The sequence below is a fragment of the Arvicola amphibius genome, chromosome 1 (assembly GCF_903992535.2).
Source record: "Arvicola amphibius chromosome 1, mArvAmp1.2, whole genome shotgun sequence".
NCBI classification, from domain to species: domain Eukaryota; kingdom Metazoa; phylum Chordata; class Mammalia; order Rodentia; family Cricetidae; genus Arvicola; species Arvicola amphibius.
Window position 1 is genome coordinate 182,027,498 of NC_052047.1, and position 18,867 is coordinate 182,046,364.

The 18,867-nt window shown below is 49.7% G+C and overlaps 1 protein-coding gene across 3 annotated transcripts in view; it reads right to left on the reverse strand.

Annotated features, from left to right (window-relative positions):
• Crtac1 (cartilage acidic protein 1) overlaps positions 1 to 18,867 on the reverse strand; it is a 136,211-nt gene that overhangs the window by 57,580 nt on the left and 59,764 nt on the right. For all 3 annotated transcript variants that reach the window (XM_042055788.1, XM_038343832.1, XM_038343825.1), the window contains exon 2: positions 5,480 to 5,676. In XM_042055788.1, the coding sequence (XP_041911722.1) occupies positions 5,480 to 5,676 (197 nt within the window). The remainder of the gene's footprint in view (positions 1 to 5,479; positions 5,677 to 18,867) is intronic.

Sequence of the window (18,867 nt, forward strand, 5' to 3'; positions counted from 1 at the left end):
ATAGAGCCCAGGCTATCTTCAAAATTCACTGTGTAGCTAAGGATGGCCCAGAACTCTTGATCTTGCCTCCTCAGTGCTGAGACCACAGGCAGGTGTCACAACACCTGGATTTCCCACTCTCTATGGTGCTGCCCTGGCAGCCTCTCTCCAGGCATGCTGCTCACTGGCCACATGGGATGAGGCACAATACAGGCTGGCCAGGGAGCGGACAGTTTCTGAACTCATCTTTGAAATGGGGCCAAGCTGGGACAGCTGAGAATCAGGACTCTGAATCTAAGGGAAAATAGGCTGGGGATCCAGAGAATCCATTTCAGGGTCTGAGAAAAGGGTGGAGAGTCAGAAATAAATGAGATGACATCCATTAAACTACACCCTGGGCTTTAGAGGGCACAGGGAGCTCCTGGAGATGGCAGTGCGGGTTCTGGGCTAGCAGGTGTGGGGTAAAGCTTGCGAGAACTTGTACTTTTTTTTCTGAGTTTCCAGCTGGTTCCAAAGCTGCCATGCCAGCGTCACACCCTGGGGAGTGAGGTGCAGGGTCTCCGGGTGCAGCTGCAGTCAGCCTGGCTGAAGGAGCTGCTGGGCAGGGCTGCATCTCTGGAGAGCAGATGGTCCATCTGCTGTGTAGGCAGGGGAGGCTGGGAGTGCAGCCGGCCCAGATCTCCTTCCTTCCCTCCAGTGTGGTAACTGACACCTTGTCTCCTCTCCGGGAGGTTACGAGTGTCCCTGTAAAAGGCTCCTCTAGGTATGACACAGCTTACGAACTGCCAAGTCAGAATCCCAATCTGCAAAAGTGAAAGTTTTCTCCATTACAAAACCCACTATGAACAAAGACAAAAGAAAAATGACAAACCGAGGACTCAAATGTAACGTGAGTCTCAGACGAAGGGCTAATTTTCCTAATTTATAAAGAGGTGTTCCAAATCAATAAGAAAAAGACCAATAGTCAATAGGAAAAAAAATGGGCAAAGGCTAGGAGAGGACAAGAGAGTCAAATATATAAAAATATTCTCAGCCTCACTCATTTAAGAAAAATGAAAATTAAAACTACACTTGGAAATCAATTTTTTCCTATCAGATTGGCAAATACGGAAAACAAAATTGATAAAACACAGTGTTGGTAAGCTCGGCAAGTGTGCGCTCACTGGACACGATAGCAGTGTGGCAAGCGCTGCCCCCAGGGAAGGCAATCTCGCACTCTGAGCTCCACGTGTATATTCCTTTGACACAGTCAGTGTGTTTCTGAAACCTTATCCTACAAATATCTGTGAAATGGTGGATCGTATGAACTCATTCATTAAGTGACATTCTCTGTAAAGAGAAAGGAACTGCCAGCAACCTCAGTGTTCCCCCATATGGGAGTAATTTTCTTAACGACAAATCTACACACGGGAGTACTATGCAGCCATCAAAGAGTGTGAGCGCCTTCCGTACGTTGTGAAGTAATATCCGAAGTATGCTGACAACGCAAACAGCAGAACTATGAGCAGGGCATGCTGTGTGCATACAAGAAGGGAAAGTCTATGAAGCAGAGCTGGGGTTCGATAGAGACATTTTAATATAGGTTTAAGCATAAGGGCTGAAATAGAGGTCCTTAAGGGAAGACAAGACACACTCCAAGAACATAGTTGAGAACTTTTCAGAGAGGAGTCAGAACAGGGAGATTCTCCGGGACATGGACTGCAATGGTACCTGCCCTGCACACAAAAGTCCGATGTTCATCACTGAATGGGTGAAAAGAAAATAAGCCCTCAGTTCACAGTTGGTGCTGACCCACCTATCAGCACGCTACCCGTCAGGGCCAGGGGGTGAAGTGGCCAAGGGGAGCCAGGGTGGGAACTCCATGGGGAGGAATCTGCCCAAGAACTGCAGGAGGTCCCGGACTCTGGGGAGGGAGGTTCTGGCTGCCTCTAGTCCCCTCCTTGTCCTGTGCACACACCCTGGCTGACCCTTTTCCAGGTCAGTTCAGCACAAGTGGGTTTCCAGGCCTTGGCCTTCTTGGGAGGGTGGTTAGTTCTCCTCTTCTCCTGTTCCCTCTCCAATTCTCAAGCCTTGAGCCATGCCCAGCTGGGACCCCCCCCTCTGCCGCAGCATCACCCCGTGCTGTCAGGGTTGTTTGGCAAATGCAATGCAAATGAGATTCTCTTCACCCTTTATTCCACTTGTCCACTCAAGAGTCTCTATTTGATGCTAAGTGGCGAGCACCTCTTTGGGTTCTGGAGTACAACAGGGAGTAAGACAAAGCAGGAGAGCTGGACAGAGCTAGCACACAACCCACTTCCAGACAAGAGTAAGAGGCAGGAAGGCAGATAAGCTGGTTAAAGAAAGGAGGGCATGATTTGAGATCAGGTGCTGAGAGAGACCTTATTTGAAGTGTGAGCCCTGGGAAATCAGCAGGAAAAGCAAGTTTGAACTTCAGGCAAAGCTGTAGTGAGTGGGAGAAAGGGGAAAAGGGTGGTCCAGCAATCTGGCTGCACCAGGAAGGGTGGCAGGTAACCCGAAAGGACCTCGAATATGGTCTGTAGAGTCGCTGCAGGCAGGAGGATTTGTCAGGTCCATACGGTTCCTGTTCTATAGATGAGGGAAGACAGAGGGGTCAAGATCTCATCTAAGGTCACCCTGGACTGATTCCCAGAGGGCGTTGCAAGGTCCCAGGCACCTCCACCAACTTCACTGCTAACACCCTAAAATCTGGCTGAGGGAGAGACACTGTCAGCACCCCAAAGGCCATGTGACTTCACTGGCTGGCTAAGGTTCCCAAGGAAGCTCTCATGACCGCCACAGAGGGCAGGGTGGCAATGGCTGAGTGCTGTCTGGGCTGGACCTCAGGAGTGCTGACATGCACAAACGTCCCTGCTTCATGCCACCCCCTGTTGATGAATCAATGGCTCACTCAACTACAAAATTAACTCAAACCCACAGACATCCCTCAAACCCACAGAAGGTCACCAGGAGGTGTGCACTCAGGGCTGAGGCTGCTGGGCACTGTTGTCCTCTCCCCTGCCCCTTCGGGTGGCCTGGGGCCTCTCTCCCGGAGCCAGGTCTTCTGGCTCCCCCGACATCTCTTTTGGCTTTCCTCTTCTTAGGCAGTGGCTTGCTCACCTTTTCTTCCTGAGACTTATTTATTCAATTTTAATTAAGCTCCTGGGATAGTAAAGGCCTGGCTGGGCCACTGGGAGTCACACAGTAACCAATATAGAGGTTTTCTCTCATGGGCCTTGGAAATTAGGGACTGAGAAAGGACGTCAGGGGCTGCGAGAGACTGTGGGCTGTACTGGGAAAAGCACAGACCTCAGGAAGAGGGACTTCTGTGTTCCACACACTGAGGCATCCTCAGTGCCTAGATCAGGGCTGGCACACAGTAGGCGGTCACTAGCAATTTGTCCAGGAAATGAGTACATCAATGGGAGACACTCATTGTTTGGCTGAACGCAGAGTTGGCATGGTTCCCAGGGAGTGGCCATCGTCTTGGGCGGCGGTGCAGATTGAGAGTTGAGTGTCACAGTTTGATAACGGGGTCCTAGCCTGCTTCCAGCCTTCTTGGCTGTGGCAGCACAGCTGGAGGCTGCCACGCCCCCTTCCCTAGGAAGCTGTACAGAGCATCTCTGCTCTGGGATTCACAGCGAGCACTCTAAGAGCATGGGGGTGGGGTGCTGCCTTGGAGACGGCCCTAGGGTCTCCTCCAGGTGCTGTGACTTGGGGGAAGCTGCCCCCTTCTCTGGCATCCCGCCGGCAGAGTCCAATTAGGACGGTCATCCTTGTTCCTGCTTCCTAGCCTTCCAGGGCCTTCCTGGGGACCCGTCCCTTCTGCAGGCATCCTAGACTCTGCTCTTTTCCTGACCTTGCCCCACATTAAAGAGTGGATCAGCCCATCAATTAATCGCGTCCTAATCCAATCTCAGCTTGGTGGAGAGAGGGCAGTAAATCCAGCTGGGTAATCATGCCCTGATATTTGTGTTGGGATAATTACCATCTCTCAGGCCTCACTCGGTGGCACGAGGAGATGAAAACCCATAAAACACCACTCGGGGCTGTGGCTCATTGTTTCTTGGCGGCACAAGACTGGCTACCAGCCAGCCAGCCCGCCCACCCCAGCCCCTGGCACAAGGCCTCAACCTCTTCACCTCTCATTCATGCAACTGGCTGAATTCACACTCCAGGGGCAGCCTGGGCTGGATGCTGGACTGGGACTGGCAGCTGGGCAAAGTCTGTGTGTGTTGGTGAGGGGTGCTGGGGGCGGGCAGGGTCCCATAGCCAGGCACCTTGCAGCCTCCCGGACCTAGGAGAACCTAGGACAGTGCTTGTTTGTGGAAACATGAAGGGCAGATTAGAGCAAGAGTCTGCTGCCATCTGGAAGGGGCCTGTGCATACCCAACCTCACCTCCAGGGGGCACTGTGGTGGAGGATGCTCTAGGAACGTTAACTAACAGCCCTACAGGAGTGGGTTTATTAGTGAGTACAGTTTAGGTCTGAGTAAATGTGGGTCAAGGGTAGGGGTGATCTGTAGCCCCAAGAATATAGCCCCTAACTTATGAGGTGCTGTGTGTCCATTGTAGCCAGGCTCCCTAGGGAAGGAGGGTTGAGAAGAGATATAGCATGTCTTGATGCAAAAGATAGTTTGGGATGGGACCCTGGGTTTGAATCCTGGGACTTGAAGGTTGCCAGGTTTCAGTGAGTGAACTATATCCTTAGCATCCAGTTCCTTCAGTATAAGACTACTAATGCATTCCTAATTGGAGTGCTGTGCTCTGAGGGTGGGATGGGGGGCAGGGCGTTCCTTATGTTAGCTACCACTAGGCTGATGGACATCAGTTTCCCTGCGATCTCTGGGCCATCTGCACCAGGTAGCCCAGGAGCAGTCAGGAACACTAGGCTCATCCTGAGACTTGAGGAGCCGGAATTCATTAACACAGACCCTCAGGGAGCAGGGATGCAGGTGGCAGTGTGAAAGGAGCTGGAGGAGACTCCCAGAACTCAAGGTCAGCCTCCCTCAGAGTTGCATCCCCATCACCGCCCTGACATCCAGAGGCTCTGTCTGGCACACAGAAATCTGTGGGAGAAATCCTTGCAGCGGTCTAAAGGAAGGAGGCAGATTCTAGAAGGACCGCAAAGCATTTGAGAAAGGCCTAGGGTGGCACGGGAATGAACCAGGGACATCTATTGATTTCAGAAGTAACCTAGGGGAGTGGGGATGAGATGGAGGACCAGATAGACGTGGTGGAATGGCAGGAGGGGAAGAGAAAAGGAGGGCAGGAAGGTGGGGAGGAGGGTGTCTTAGGCTGCAGAAGAAAAGGATGTCCAGTCTTTTTCATGCCCTTCTGTCCCTGCCCAGGGTATCGAGGATGACAATCCAGTCTCCATCACAGGAGATGAAGGGGCATCCTGGGGTCTCTGCCCAGCACAGGGAGATTCTGGAGGCAGCAGAGAGTGGTCTGAGCAAGGGCTGTCCGGGCAGAAAGGGGACTGACAACCTGACCCTCACCTGAGAAGGCGTTATTGGTGTTGAGAAAGTAGATCTCCTCACGGCCATCCCCATCGATGTCACAGGCTGTGACCCCAATGGCGTTCCCCTGCCGGTCCCTCAACGCGTAGTAGGGTGAGCTGCGCTCATCCACCGCAATGTTCACTAGCCGCTTCTGGGCTCGATTGTACTTCAAAACCAGATTGGGGCCGTTGTACCTGGAGAAGGAACAGGGAGAGGATTTTGAGGGTGAGTGCTGGGTCCACTCAACTCACTGGAACAGGGCAATGGGCTCACAGTCTATTGCGACGCAGAGTAGCTTGGCCCCAGGCATGCACAGGAAGGAGTCTTGCATCAGGAAGCCCTGGACCAGAAAGAAACTGAGGCTAGAGAGAGTGGATCAGAGTCATGTAGAACACAGTTCAAGGAGCAGACTGGTTGAGGGGAGTGGGCAGCTAAGCGCAATCCCTAAACTAAGGGCCCGGCTGAAGAAAAATCTCCCTGACATTTACCTTGTGCATTTCAACGTAAAAGGAAATTTCCCACTAATGACTCCATTAACTTAAACAACAACCTGACATCTAACGAAAAACAAAACAAAGCAAAACAACAACAAAAAAACCCAACCCAGGTGAGTCTGGCATGGGAAGCCATGCTGCTAGTCACTCACTTCACAGAGGAGAAACAGATGAGGACCGTAAGAGAAACTGCAGCTCCGAGAGCCTGCCCACTGAGGCTGCTCAGAGAGGCTTCCTGAGGGCAAACAGTATCAGGTGAGGGTGCCTGAGCCCAGGCATCGTTCTGCTCTTCCAGGAGCACCCTTGTGAGTGGTCCCCCGAGGAGCCTGTGTCACCAAGAGTTGAGGCAACTGTCTGCTAGCAGGGAACACCATCTCTACAGCACTTGGGGTGAGGCTACCAGTGCATCTGGGGGTTACCAGCAAACCTGCTGGATCTTTTGCCAAGGAACTGGGACAAGAGTTGAAACTGCCTGTCTCTCCTGAACCCAAGCGGCCTCCTTGTCACGCCAAAGGCCGTGTCGTCTGTCTTAGGGACTTTGCCCTTGCTGCACCCTCCATGTGGGATGCTGGTCCAGACAGCCACACCTCTCAAGCCCTCCTCATATCTGTGCCCCTACTGTACCGCCCACTCCTAATATCTGTGCCATTTGCTCTTTCTCCACGGTCCCCATCCAGCCCCACAGCTCTACAAGGGTCTGTCTTCTTGCTCCCCTCCCCTGCTCGCTCCATCACAGTAGAACCTTTCCTTCTTGTTGTGCTCTAGTGCCCAGAACAGCACCTGGTACACGGCAGGTGCTCAGTAAATGTTGGCTGAGTGAAATCTCTGAGCTCGCACCCAAGTCCTGTGTGTGGTTGGACTTGATTCAGCCCATAGCCTTTTGGGCACCAGCCTGTTAGGGCATGGTCTGAAGCACTATATATGGACTGATAAGCACAGATGGGGAGCAGGGAGCGTGCTCGCTCTCTAGGGTGGTGGATGGAGTTCTATTCATGGCTTCCAGCGCCCACAGAGCACAGGACCGTGACTCTTTACTCTTATTGTGGGGTCTTTTCCAAGTATTTGTTATCCTCTATTCTGGGCTCTCATGGACTTCCTTAATTGCGTTTACACCTCTGGGCTCAAGTGTTCCACAGACAATGCCTTCCTAACTGTGGAAATTGAGGATACCCAAGATTTTCCCAGGCAGCACGGCTCCTGCCTCCCTAACAGGGACCTGCCAGTATCTCCAGAGCAACTCACCTGCTCCATTCACCAGGACCCACTGGCTGGCCTGTGTTTGCAGTTGAGTGCGCCTACTCTGAGCGAAGTACAGTGCTGGCTTAAATGACCCAGGGAGGGCGGACAGCTCACCTAGGTCACGGGAGAAATCTTAGTACTGAAACTGAACCAGCCCGATCTTCTCCTTTGTCACCAGAAGACAGTGAAGTCTGGGGGATGCTGGTGGCTGGCCAAGAGACTTCTGGCACCCACAGAGTGAAAGGGGAGATGGAGCTCAGGGGGGCTGAGTCAGCGTCCAGCGATGGGAGGGTGCGCCTTAGACACCTTGATGAAGTGTGTCTGAGAGCCGAGCATCAAGGGCGCAATGTTACCTTCAAAGACAGGTCGGGGTAGGAGAGACAAAAGGCTTGGGCTCTGGCACCGTCAGCAGCTGGCTCCGACCCCCAGGGACGTGACTTTTGAGTGTTAAATACGAGTCCTGAAAGTCCCAGGCCCTCCTCTCTTCTATCACGCTATGCCTGCCTTATCAGACCACGGGGCTCATTGGGTGTTGGCCTCGCTAAGAGCACAGTCGTTCACTGTCTTGCTCGAGCCCCACACAACCCAGAACGAAAAAGGTAGGGTGTGTTTCTGAAAAAGAAACTGAGGGTCAGAGAGGCCAAGTGGGGTTCAAGGTCGCAAGACCTGTAAGTAGCCTCGGGGCTTCTCTCTTCAGGGCAGGAAATCTACGCTCTTTCGCTGCCGCCTGATGCAGGGACAGATGACATGCCACCGCTCAGTCCTGTGCATGTCTGTTTAGCTTCTCAGATAGTGGCTCTGAGGGATGCACATGAACTTCACGTAAGCATTGAAGGTAACAAGCACCGTACGCTGCAACCGCACTTAACAGTTTGCAGAGTGCTTTCCAACCTGTGATCTCTTCTGCCTCATGGAGGTCATAACTCTGCCGTAGTTCGGGTGATGGCTTGGGCTCTAGACTCTGCTGTTCTCTTCTGAAGGATGGAAACTGGACCAAACGAGGAGACCACGAGTGTGACTCTGTGGTCATGCATCTAGTCCCGTCCTTGCACATTAGACCAGAGCATTTCCACGCGGATGCTCTTTATCTTACGCCTCACCTTCCAGGAACGGTGAGCGAGTGATCCCCAAGCAGGAGTGGGGCAGCCTGCCAGATCTGTGGGCCCAGGGGTCTGACTAGCCTTACAAGATGGGCAAAGCCGGTGTCCTCCCAGTGTATGGTGGGGCAATCTCCACATAGCTGGTACCCTCTTTACTCTGCTGCCTCTTGGGTATTCCAGATGTCTGCCATGCCCTGGAGTCACCTGCCGGGAGTGGGAGAGAACATGGCCTCCCCACATGTTGGAAGCTAGCCTTTTTATCCCAAATCTGCGTGGCTGGGGTGGGCCCAAGCTCCTTGATCCTATGAAGTGACCCTTGCACATCTCTTCTTGGAAAATCGTGGGGTGTTAGTCTCAGGGTGCCTCCTATGGGGAATTGTGGGGAGAAGTAGACAGGTTAGATCAGTTTTGACCTACATGGGGCATGGGAAGATGTCTGACAGTCTGGTCACATCTCCCCAGGGATTATGGACATGAAGTCTGTTCTGAAGTGGAGTTCTGAGCAATCGTAGGGCAAGGCTGGGCCAGGGCAGTGCTCCCAGGGGCCAGCCTTTCCCTCCATCAGGCCACCCTGGGCTGGCCCTGGAGCACCAACAGCTGTTGTTCCCTGGCTTCCCCCTCCAGGAAAGGCCCCCACCCCTCTTCTCCAGAGAGCCGCTGTTACAGCGTGCTTCCTCACCAGCCCCTGAAGATGCGCTGCCCTTTCCAGCTGCGCCCATCTTTGTTCAGCTGCAGTCACTTGCTCCGTGGGGAATGCCCTCCCACCCTCCTGGCCCCTTCCTGTGTTGAGTCTTCCCCACCTGCCGGACTGGATGTGACCTTCTCTCTTCCGGATACCTGCAGTGTCTTGCCTTGGTTCGCTCTTGAGAGGGCAGAGGTGTCTGTTCCCCATCCCTCCCCTCATTAAGAGCAAACTGCTGGTGTCCAGGCGGCTGTGCATCTCTGCGTGCATGATGCCTAGAGCATGCTGCAGCAGAAGGTGCTCATAAACAGAACACAGGGATCCAGGGTTAGCAGAGAGGGGATGGAGGGATGGGGAGTGAGGTGGGGAGAGGATACAAGTGTGGAGGTGAGGGGTGGGGATGGGAAGGTGAGGGGCGAGCCATGAAACGTGAAGGAATGAGAGGTGGGGGTGTAAGGATGGAAGTGATGGTGTATGTGGCTATAAGGGTGGTGAGAGGTGAGGGGGTGAGGGGTGGAGATGGAGGGTCAGGGTAAGACGGGAGGAGGTAAGAGAAGGGAAGTGAGGGGACCGGATGTGTGAGTGGAGGTGAGGTAGTAATGGGGATCAAGGTGTGTGTGTGTGTGTGTGTGTAGGCACGAGAGGTGAGGGATGGGGTGTCCCTGAGTGAGTCTGGGCATGCATGGAGGTGAGGATGTGAGGGTGTGTGTATAGAGAGGCGAGGGCATGAAGGTAGATGTGCAGAGGTGAGGGGGTGAGGGGTAGGGTGAGGGACGAAGCAGGAAGGAACACATCAAAGCTACCCTGGGCAGCCTTCTGAGAGCAGTCTTCATTTGCAAAATCTGTGCCAAGCACTTTTAAACCCCACGTCATCTTCATGACAAGCTGGGGCTGCTGGTCCTATCAGCACCCCATTTTACAGATGTGAACGTTAGAGGAAGAGGGGCTTATCCACAGTCCCCACCCTGAGGAGCCCGGGCACATCATGGACTCATGTTTCCTTTCTCTGACACTTGCTGGAGAGAATCGGGTATTTGTAGAAGTCCAAGGGGCTTTGAAGCACAGTTAAACGGAGGCAGGCAAAGGCAGCTACAGTATCTAATATCAAAGGTTGTGCCAGCCGTGGTTAGACCAGCCTAGCCTTGGGGGTGCATCCTGGCTCTGCCCTTGAGCTTGTCACTCAGTTCCTCTAAGTTTTCAGCTTCCTCATCTGTCCTAGTGCTGCTCACACCTCAAAGGACAGCCTTGAGGAGTGTCAGGGTGTGTGTGACAACACTTGGTAAACTGTGAATTGTTACACAATTGTAAGATCACATCATTTAAAAAAATCACAACAAACCTGAGGCGGGACCTTTCGCTCGCTGGAAATCAAGTAGCTGGTTTCTCAACATGTTACGATTTCTCAATCCCCAAACATCCCAACCTTGGCTGTTCTGCCTCTGTGGGTAGATTTCTTCCTTAGTCCCCCGTATTGCTAAAGTTCTCAAAAGAGCTGTCTTTATAGGTGGTCTCTACTTTCCCATCATGCATTTCATCCTCCCATCTAACCTTGGTCCATAAGGCTGCTTTAGTTAGCGTCACTGGTGGCTCTCATGAGGCCAGATGGAGGGAGACCTTTTCTGTTTTTACCACCTTTGTCCTCTTGATGAGTGGCACTGTGGCCACTCCCAACGGCCCTCCACTCTCCCATAGGACAGCCTCCTCACTGGGCTTTATGCCCTGTCTTATTTTCTTCTCTCCCCAGTCCCCTCAACCCCCCACTGTTGGGTACCTTTCCTATTCCTACCCTCTGGTTGCTGGAGTCTCCAGGCCTGGCCTTTGGTTCTGTTGTCTTCTCTCTCTTTTTACGAGCTGATCATATCCATTCCCATGACTGACAACCCCTAGATTCATATCTCCAGCTCAGGCTCAGACTCATATATTCGACTGCCTACCTGACATCTCTCATGCGCCCGAGATGGAACACGTCCAAAATGGAGCTATTGATTACTCCATCTCTCCCTCCCCTAAATGGGGACCCAGGCACTAAAACCAGAAGCCTGGCATCAGCCTCAGAACTCCCCCCTTCATCTTCCCATCCAATCCATCAGCCCATCTTCTCATTTCTACCTCCAAAAATACCTCAGCTTTATTCTTTGTTTTCCTTCCCGACTGGTTGCCACCATCCCTGGGGTGGGGGGTGGGGCTCTGTTTCCTCACTTGCCCCACTGATCTGATCATCTTCTACCATAGTCAAAGGCACCTTATAAACATGTAAGTCAGGTCATGCCATCTGCCTACCCAAAACTTGGCTAGTTGCTGTGGTTTGAGTCTGAAATGTCCCTCACAGGTTCATGTGTTCAAACCTTTGGTTCTCAGCAGGTGGCTCTGTTTTCAGAGGCTGTGGGACCTTTGGGGTGGGAGGTATGGCTGTTGGAGGTAGAAGTAGATCTTTGAGGATTAAGCCAGGATCTCCTTCTGGTCTTATTTTCTGTGTCCCAATCCACCAAAATGTGAATAAGCTGCTGGGTGGTGGTGGCACACCACTAATCCCAGCACTCAGGAGGCAGATCTCTGTGAGTTCGAGGCCAGCTTGGTCTACAAGAGCTAGTTCATGGACAGGCTCCAAAGCTACAGAGAAACCCTGTCTCACCCCCCCACCCCCAATAAAAAGAATTGTGACCAAGCCTTAGCTGTTCTCTCCTGCACCATAAAGTTGCTCCACTGTGTTGTCACTGCCATGACAGACTTTATTCTCTGATACCATTGGCCAAAATGAAATTTTCTTCCCCTAAGTTGCGTCTGTCAGGTATTTTATCAATGGTAAGAAAAGCAACCAGTCCAGCGGCTTTCATTGACTCTCTCTGCCTAAGACACTTTCATTCTGCTTCCTCCTGCTGGACACCACAGCTGGCTCATCTCCTTTAGGCCTCATCTTAAAGGGCAACTCCTCAGAGAGATCACCCCTTCTCTGTCTCCCACCCCTGCACCCTCTTTCCTGTAGTTATACCCATTTTCTTATCTATCGCTTGTTTCTCCCAGTAGACCGTGAGAGTCAAGAGGGCAGGACACATCCATTTTCAGAGTAGACAGAAGGAAGGGGCTAGAGAAGGTACCAGATTATCTCCTTATGACTGACCAAAAAGCACACCGTGCACAGGCTCCTGGTTTGTCTTTGACCCTTCAGTTTTGGTAATTCCCCAAACACACGTACAAACAGAGCAACGACAGAGAAGATGTGGACAGCTGATAGCCTGGGTAGAGGTAAGAAAGAATAACTGAATATTACCGATGGAGACAGAGGATCTATTTTTGGTTGCTGTTTTGTGACCTGTGTGAGGGGGAGAATCACTTAGAAAGTCACACAGAGGGATAAGAAAATGCATGCAACCCTAACTATTTACTGTGTGCCAGGTACTAGGCTAAATAATTTACACGTCTTATCTCTTTTTATATAATTAGAAATATTTTTAGACTTGAAAGGTATGTAACATATCTATTTTGAGAATCAAGAACAGAAAACTTTTTTTTTTAAAAAAAGTAAATAGTGAAAAAAAAATCTACCTGACATTAGTCAAGAGAGAAGCAGGGGCCCTGACATGATAGCACACACCTTTAATCCCAGCCCTTGGGAGGCAGAGGCAGGAAAATCTCCATGAGTTTGAGGCCAGCCTGGTTTACAGAATGAGCTTCAGGACTGTCAGGGGGGTTATACGGAGAGACCGTGTTCCAAAATACAAAACAGACAAACAAACAAGAAAACCGGAGGGAGGGGGAGAAGAAGAGAAGGGTATGTGCATACAGAAAGGTCGAATCCTGGAGACAGACTCCACAAAGATGGACGTGAAAGTCAACGAGCTTATAAACAGAAACACACACGGAAACACAGATGAAGGGGTGGGACTCAGACAAACAGAGATGCATGGAGAAGGGGAACCAGTCAACCTGTAGACAAGAGAGATGCAAAGTGCGATGATTAATTAGGCTTGACTGTCAACTTGATTGGATTTAGAGTCACCATGAAAAGAAGCCTCTGGGCCTGCCTAGGAAGGAGTTTCCAGACTGGGTTAGCTGAGGTAAGAAGCCCCACCCTAACTGTGGGTGGCACCATTCAAGGCGCGGTCCTGAACTGAATAAAAAGATGCAAATGAGCGGAGCGCCAGCATCATTTTTCTTCCTGACTTTGAAGCAGCTGCCGGAAGCGCCTACCGCTATGAGTCCTCCACTGTGGTGGGCTGAGCTCAAACTGGGAGCCAGATAACTCTCCCTTAAGGTTCCGTGTCAGGTACTTTGTCAAAGCAATGATGGTGATTAACATTTTTTATTTATTTAATTTCATGTATCTGTTTTGTTTGCCTGTATGTATGTGCACCACGTGCATGCCTGGTGCTCAAGGAGGCTAGAAGGGGGCATCCGATCCTGTGGAACAGAAGTGACAGATGGTTGAGAGCCACCATGTGGGTGATGGGAACTGAACCTGGTCCTCTGCAAGAATAGCACGTTCTCTTAAGCACTGAGCCATCTCTCCAGTCTCTCGAAACAATGATGGAGCTAAGTAATATAGCATGTCACCAGGAGGCTAAGACATTGCCACAGGGAAGCAGTCCCATCTGGTGGCTACTTTAGACACTTCCTATAAACATATTTTAAATATGTGTTGCATTTTCATGACTATGGGTATAAAAGGAATATTTTATTCTTGGTCCCATTAATACCCCCAGTTATAGGTTAAAAGAAGTGAGTTTCTGATAAAAGTGATTAGCTAACCATTAGAAAAAAAACCCTGAAAGACAAACTATATTTTTGGTCCTGAGCAGTAATTAGCAAACTATGGCCTAAAGAACAATATGTGACCACCTGCCTGCTTTTGTAATAAAGTTTTATTGGAACACAAGCATGTAAATTCATGTATCATGTATAGCTGCTTTGGGCAAAAGATGGGACTGAGTAGTAGCAACAGGGGCTGCATGGCTTAAAAACTGAAAATACTACCTGGCTCTTTGCAGAAAGAAAACCCTGTCAACCGTGGTCAAAAAGGTTAGCTGTATATACTATCACATATATAATTTCCCATATATATGATTATATATATATATTGATTTCTTTCAAAAAACTTAATGGCTTAAAGATGATTTAAAATTCATCTTTATATAATAATTCTATATAACTTGAGTCTGGGATGCTTTATGATTTGCCTGGGTAGTCAAAACATGGTCAAAGTAAAAATGGGCCAGTTCTGGTCTTAATCTCTCAGAGGCCTGTTGGCTTCCATCTGTCTTTGAGGAAAGATGGCTACCATGTAAAAAATCTGATGTTCATAATATACACATAATATGGTATCTATATGATAATACATGATATCATGTATATAATAAGAAATATGATAGCCTTGTATATTACCCTCATCATAAAAACCCCCCAAATTTAAGTAAGGTGTATTAAAAAATTAATTTGGGGTTCGGCATTTGGATTTACATTGACAACAACAGGACAGTCACGATGCTGTATCTCAGGATGGAGACTATAGCATGAGAACTTTGGCAGAACGAGATTGCAAAGAGCAGCTCGGAAGGAGAGTTGATTTTTGTAGATGACCTCTTTGGGACCAATAATGAGCCCTTTAAGAGAGGCACATGATAGAAAGGATGTGGCAGGTGGTCTCCGCAGGCGGCCATGATTATTTCCTAGCTCCTTAGCATGCACACGTCACTCGATCCACCAATGGCTGAAGCCTATTCTTCAACCTCTTAAGTGGGGGATGACTTTGTGATTTACCTGGATGGGCTGTTTGGCTGATTCTTTCAGAGGCCCATCAGCTTCGATTTGTCTCTGGGGAAAGCTGGTTACCATATAAGAAACATCTGATGGTCATGAAACCATGAGGAGCTGCAGAAGTCCGTCCGCCCCATGGACAAGTGGTGAAGCTGCAGGCAGGTAAGGAAAGACTCCTCAGGCCTTCAGCGCAGCCCGTTGATGCTGGAAGCAGCAGAGTGAGGATACGCTGGCATTGTGTAGAACAGAAAAACTACCTCAGCAGGTTCTAGACTGAATTCCTGATGCATGGGATGGAAGGAATTATAAATCATCTTTAAGCCACTAAGTTTTTGGAAAGAAATCAGATAACGATGAGCTATCGTCTCAGACCGAAGGGAAAGAAAAATGTATCCCTGGAAAGTAGGAGAAAGGATTACCCATAAATCAGTGGAGTTCGCTAGGCGAACCATTTGAATTCACAACCAGCATGTCTGTCCAGTGGAAGTCTGGATACAGTTGGCTGGTAGCTGGGTCTCAGGATATCTGATCATCTGTCCAGAACCCGCAGATGGAAGGTAACAAGGAACACAGGAGCTAGGCACAGCAGTGAATGCCTGTAATCCCAGTGTTTGGGAAGCTGAGGCAGGAAGAACACCAGCTGGAGGCCAGCTTGGGTTACTCTGTCTCAATAAAACAAACAAACAAAGCCCCCAAGAACAACCCGTCTCCCACAAGGATTCCAGACACCACCCATGTCTGGGTCCCTGCTTTCTTCCTAGCGGCTTATAGCGTGGGTGTGAAATATTTCTCATATGCTCATAGGTTTAAAGCCTTGGTCTCCAGTTGATGGCACTGGTTTGGGAGGCTGAGATGTGTGACTTAGCTAGAAGAAGAAGTGATCTTCTAGGGACAGGCCTCTCATGCTGGCCCATGCTTTCCTCTGCATGTTCTGCTATTATGTAAACAAGCTGTCTTGCCAGCTCCCACTGCCATGGCCCAAGCTCTTGTGGCGGCCATGCCTGCCCCTCTGTGCTGGACCACACCCTCTGAAACTGTGGGCCAAAGACTTGCTCTCCTCCGAAGCTGCTTCTCTCGTATAGGACCACAGTGATGAGAGAAGTGACTAACACAGCTATAGCTAAATGTTTCCCGTTTTGAAATGCACATTTTTGAGCACAGATTATCTCTTTGGAAATGTACGTAATGCTCTTTTCCGCTTTTCTCCTATTTAATTTGTTGAAAGCCACTGACGTTAAACAGGATCTGAAAACATAAGGGAAGGGCATTCAGACAGCAGATTTCCAGATTGCAATCCAGAATAGGATCTGTGTGGAGACAGAAGATTCACTGTGAAAGGGTGGGGGCTTCAGGGATGGAAAGTTTCTGGGTGTGTCCAGGCTCTTGGGCAGGGAAGCCAGCTCAGCCGGCAGATGGCATCCAGAAAGAAATGGCCAAGCTGATTTGATCTTGATTTAAGAGTGGGTCAGGGTGAAGAAGACCTCGGAAAGACAATGCTCTATTGAAAACAGTAACTAAGATCAAGGAAAAAGCCCTTCTGTCCTGAGGGGTGGCCCATTCTCCAAGAAAGGAATGTGTGGTACTAAAAGGTGAGGCTATTCGGCAGCCACGAGTATCTGTGTTCTGTAAAAACTCCACATGGGATGATTGCTGTATGTCTCATTCCAAAAAAGCTCTGTGCTCAGCATGTGCATGGTGCCCTTGGAATTTCCTGTATTTTGATGTGCACAGAAGCACCTGGAAGGCAGAGACCCTCACTGGTATTTCCGTCTCCCACTGTTCCTCAGACGGAGCAGGTGTGTTCGCTCATATTTGCTGGATACACAGTGATGGTGAAGATGAACAAGACCATGACTCTATTCCCCAACGTATTTCCAGGAAAAGAGGGAGACGGGGAGGCAGGCATTGCAGAAACTATCAAAGGAGGGATTCAGGGGCCAGACGGAAGCCGCTAGTCGGGGTTCTTTGATTGTGTGTGACAAACACTCAAGCTGACTAGCTGAGGAATTTCTTGGCACAGATTCCGAACTGTAGGACCAGCCAGGGTGTAAGCTAGACCTGCAGCTGACTGGAGTGAGCGTTAGCAGCCAGGAACCGCAGGGCTTTATCCTCTCCCCTCTTCCTCCTCTCACTGCTGGCCTCATTCTCTCACCCTATCCTTCTGTTCAAAAGGCTTGAGCAGTGACAGCGTCCTAGCCTCCTACACGAGCTCTGGTCTCATCTTGAATAGAAGACATTTTCTTGTTTCCCCCTTTCTTTTATTTTTCTTTTTTTGAATAGGCTATTTCCTTACTATTTTATTTATTATCCGTGTACGTATGTGATGTGTAAGCAGAGTTTGTACATGCCACGATGGGCGGCATGTGGGGAGCAAAGGATAATTTTTTGGGAAGCCAGTTCTCTCCTTTCACCTTGCTGAGGCAGGGCCTTTCTTGCTTTGGCCTTACTGTGGGTTCCAGGATAACTGGCCCCTGTGCTTCCCAGGTGATTCTCCTGCCTCTGTCTTCCATTTTGCTATAGGCATTCTGGGATTTACAGATGCAAGCCACTGCATCCATTTCTTTAAAAATATCTATTTTTATTTTATGTGTATAAGTATGTTGTCTGCCTGTATATATGTCCACCATGTGTGTGCCTGGAGCCTCTGGAGTCATAAAGAACGTGTAAGATTCACTGAAACTGGATTTGCAGACAATCGTGAGACACCATGTGGGAAATGGGAATCAAACCCAGGTCCTCTGAAAGAACAAGTTCTCTTAACCACTGAGCCATTACTCTTGCCCATCCTTTTTATTTCTGGTACTCAATCTCATGTCATTAGGCTTTGTAAAGCAAGTCTTCACCCACTGAACCATACTGCTGACCCAAGATGCTTCCTTTCTTAAGTTCCAACAGGACAAACTTCAGAGAAGAGCTATGACTGGCTCAGTTGGGTTTGTGTGGCAAAGTCAGAGCCAGGAGATGAGAGCCTGTGATTGACAACTTTCAACTAGAAACTGTATGCCGTTAAGAAGGGAAGTGTCTGGAAGGGTGAAGAATGTGTCTCTAGGTGACAGTGACTCATCTAGTCTGTTTTGGAAACATACTCCTCAAGGCCTCCTGATGGAAGGCAGAGCCTCGCTGGCTCCACTGCATCCCTGTGTCCTCAGAGACATCGTGACACTCTTCCACCCTCCTCCAGATACTGGAGGAGGTCAACCCCGAGCACGGAGCAACCGTCTGTCTCACTTTGTTCTGGAAAGAGGTCTTGTTTTAGATTTCCTTGCAGGATCCTCAGGCATATGTCCAGAGGGCAGGTCTGGGCTATAGACACCGAGTCAGCAGGCATGAGACCAACAGAGAGACTGCTTGCTTGGGATTTAGGGAGACCATTAACCGCTTCGTAATAAAGTATTTTAGATACTTACTCAAGTTTTATGGCACGCTGTAACTACCCAGGGTCTGCCACTTCGAACTGTTGGCCTCTATCAGTTGAGGAGGTATGCCCATTTAGGTCACAGTGGTGGGCACACGGCCTGTAGATGGTTCCTTTTTTTTTTTTTAAGGAGCAGAAATGATGAGTCAACCATTGATTTCATGCCACCCCCTGCATTGGGATCCTATTTCTAGGCTGGGCCCACTGCTAGGTACCATGAAGGATATCTATGGCCTTTGATGTAAACCTCAGTCTGGTTGTCTAAATAAGAGACCCACATCTCAAGTGTTCAGAAGACAGAAAGGCCACTTACACTGGAAATAAAGACATCATCAAAGCACATTTGACCTATAAATTGAAGCCTGCATGGGATTTTAATAAGAGATGTATAAACAAACATTTGTAGAAGAAATGGTGCCGGCTAAGAAACAGATCTGGGAACAGGAAACTTGTTTAGGGAGCTGGTTAGGCTGGCTGTGTGTGTGAGATGGTAGTAGAAATAACAGATAGCAACACGCGTAGTGAACATGCATGGAAGCTAGGTTGGGGGCATCTGCAGCATCCCACCGAGGCTTCAGCTCTTTTTTAGTAGGAAACGGAGGCTTCTAAGAAGAATATACCATTATCCCACAGTGCTATATCAGAAAGCATTGTCTGTTGATGATATACATGCAGAGTTAGCCAAAGGAGAGAATTAAAACAGT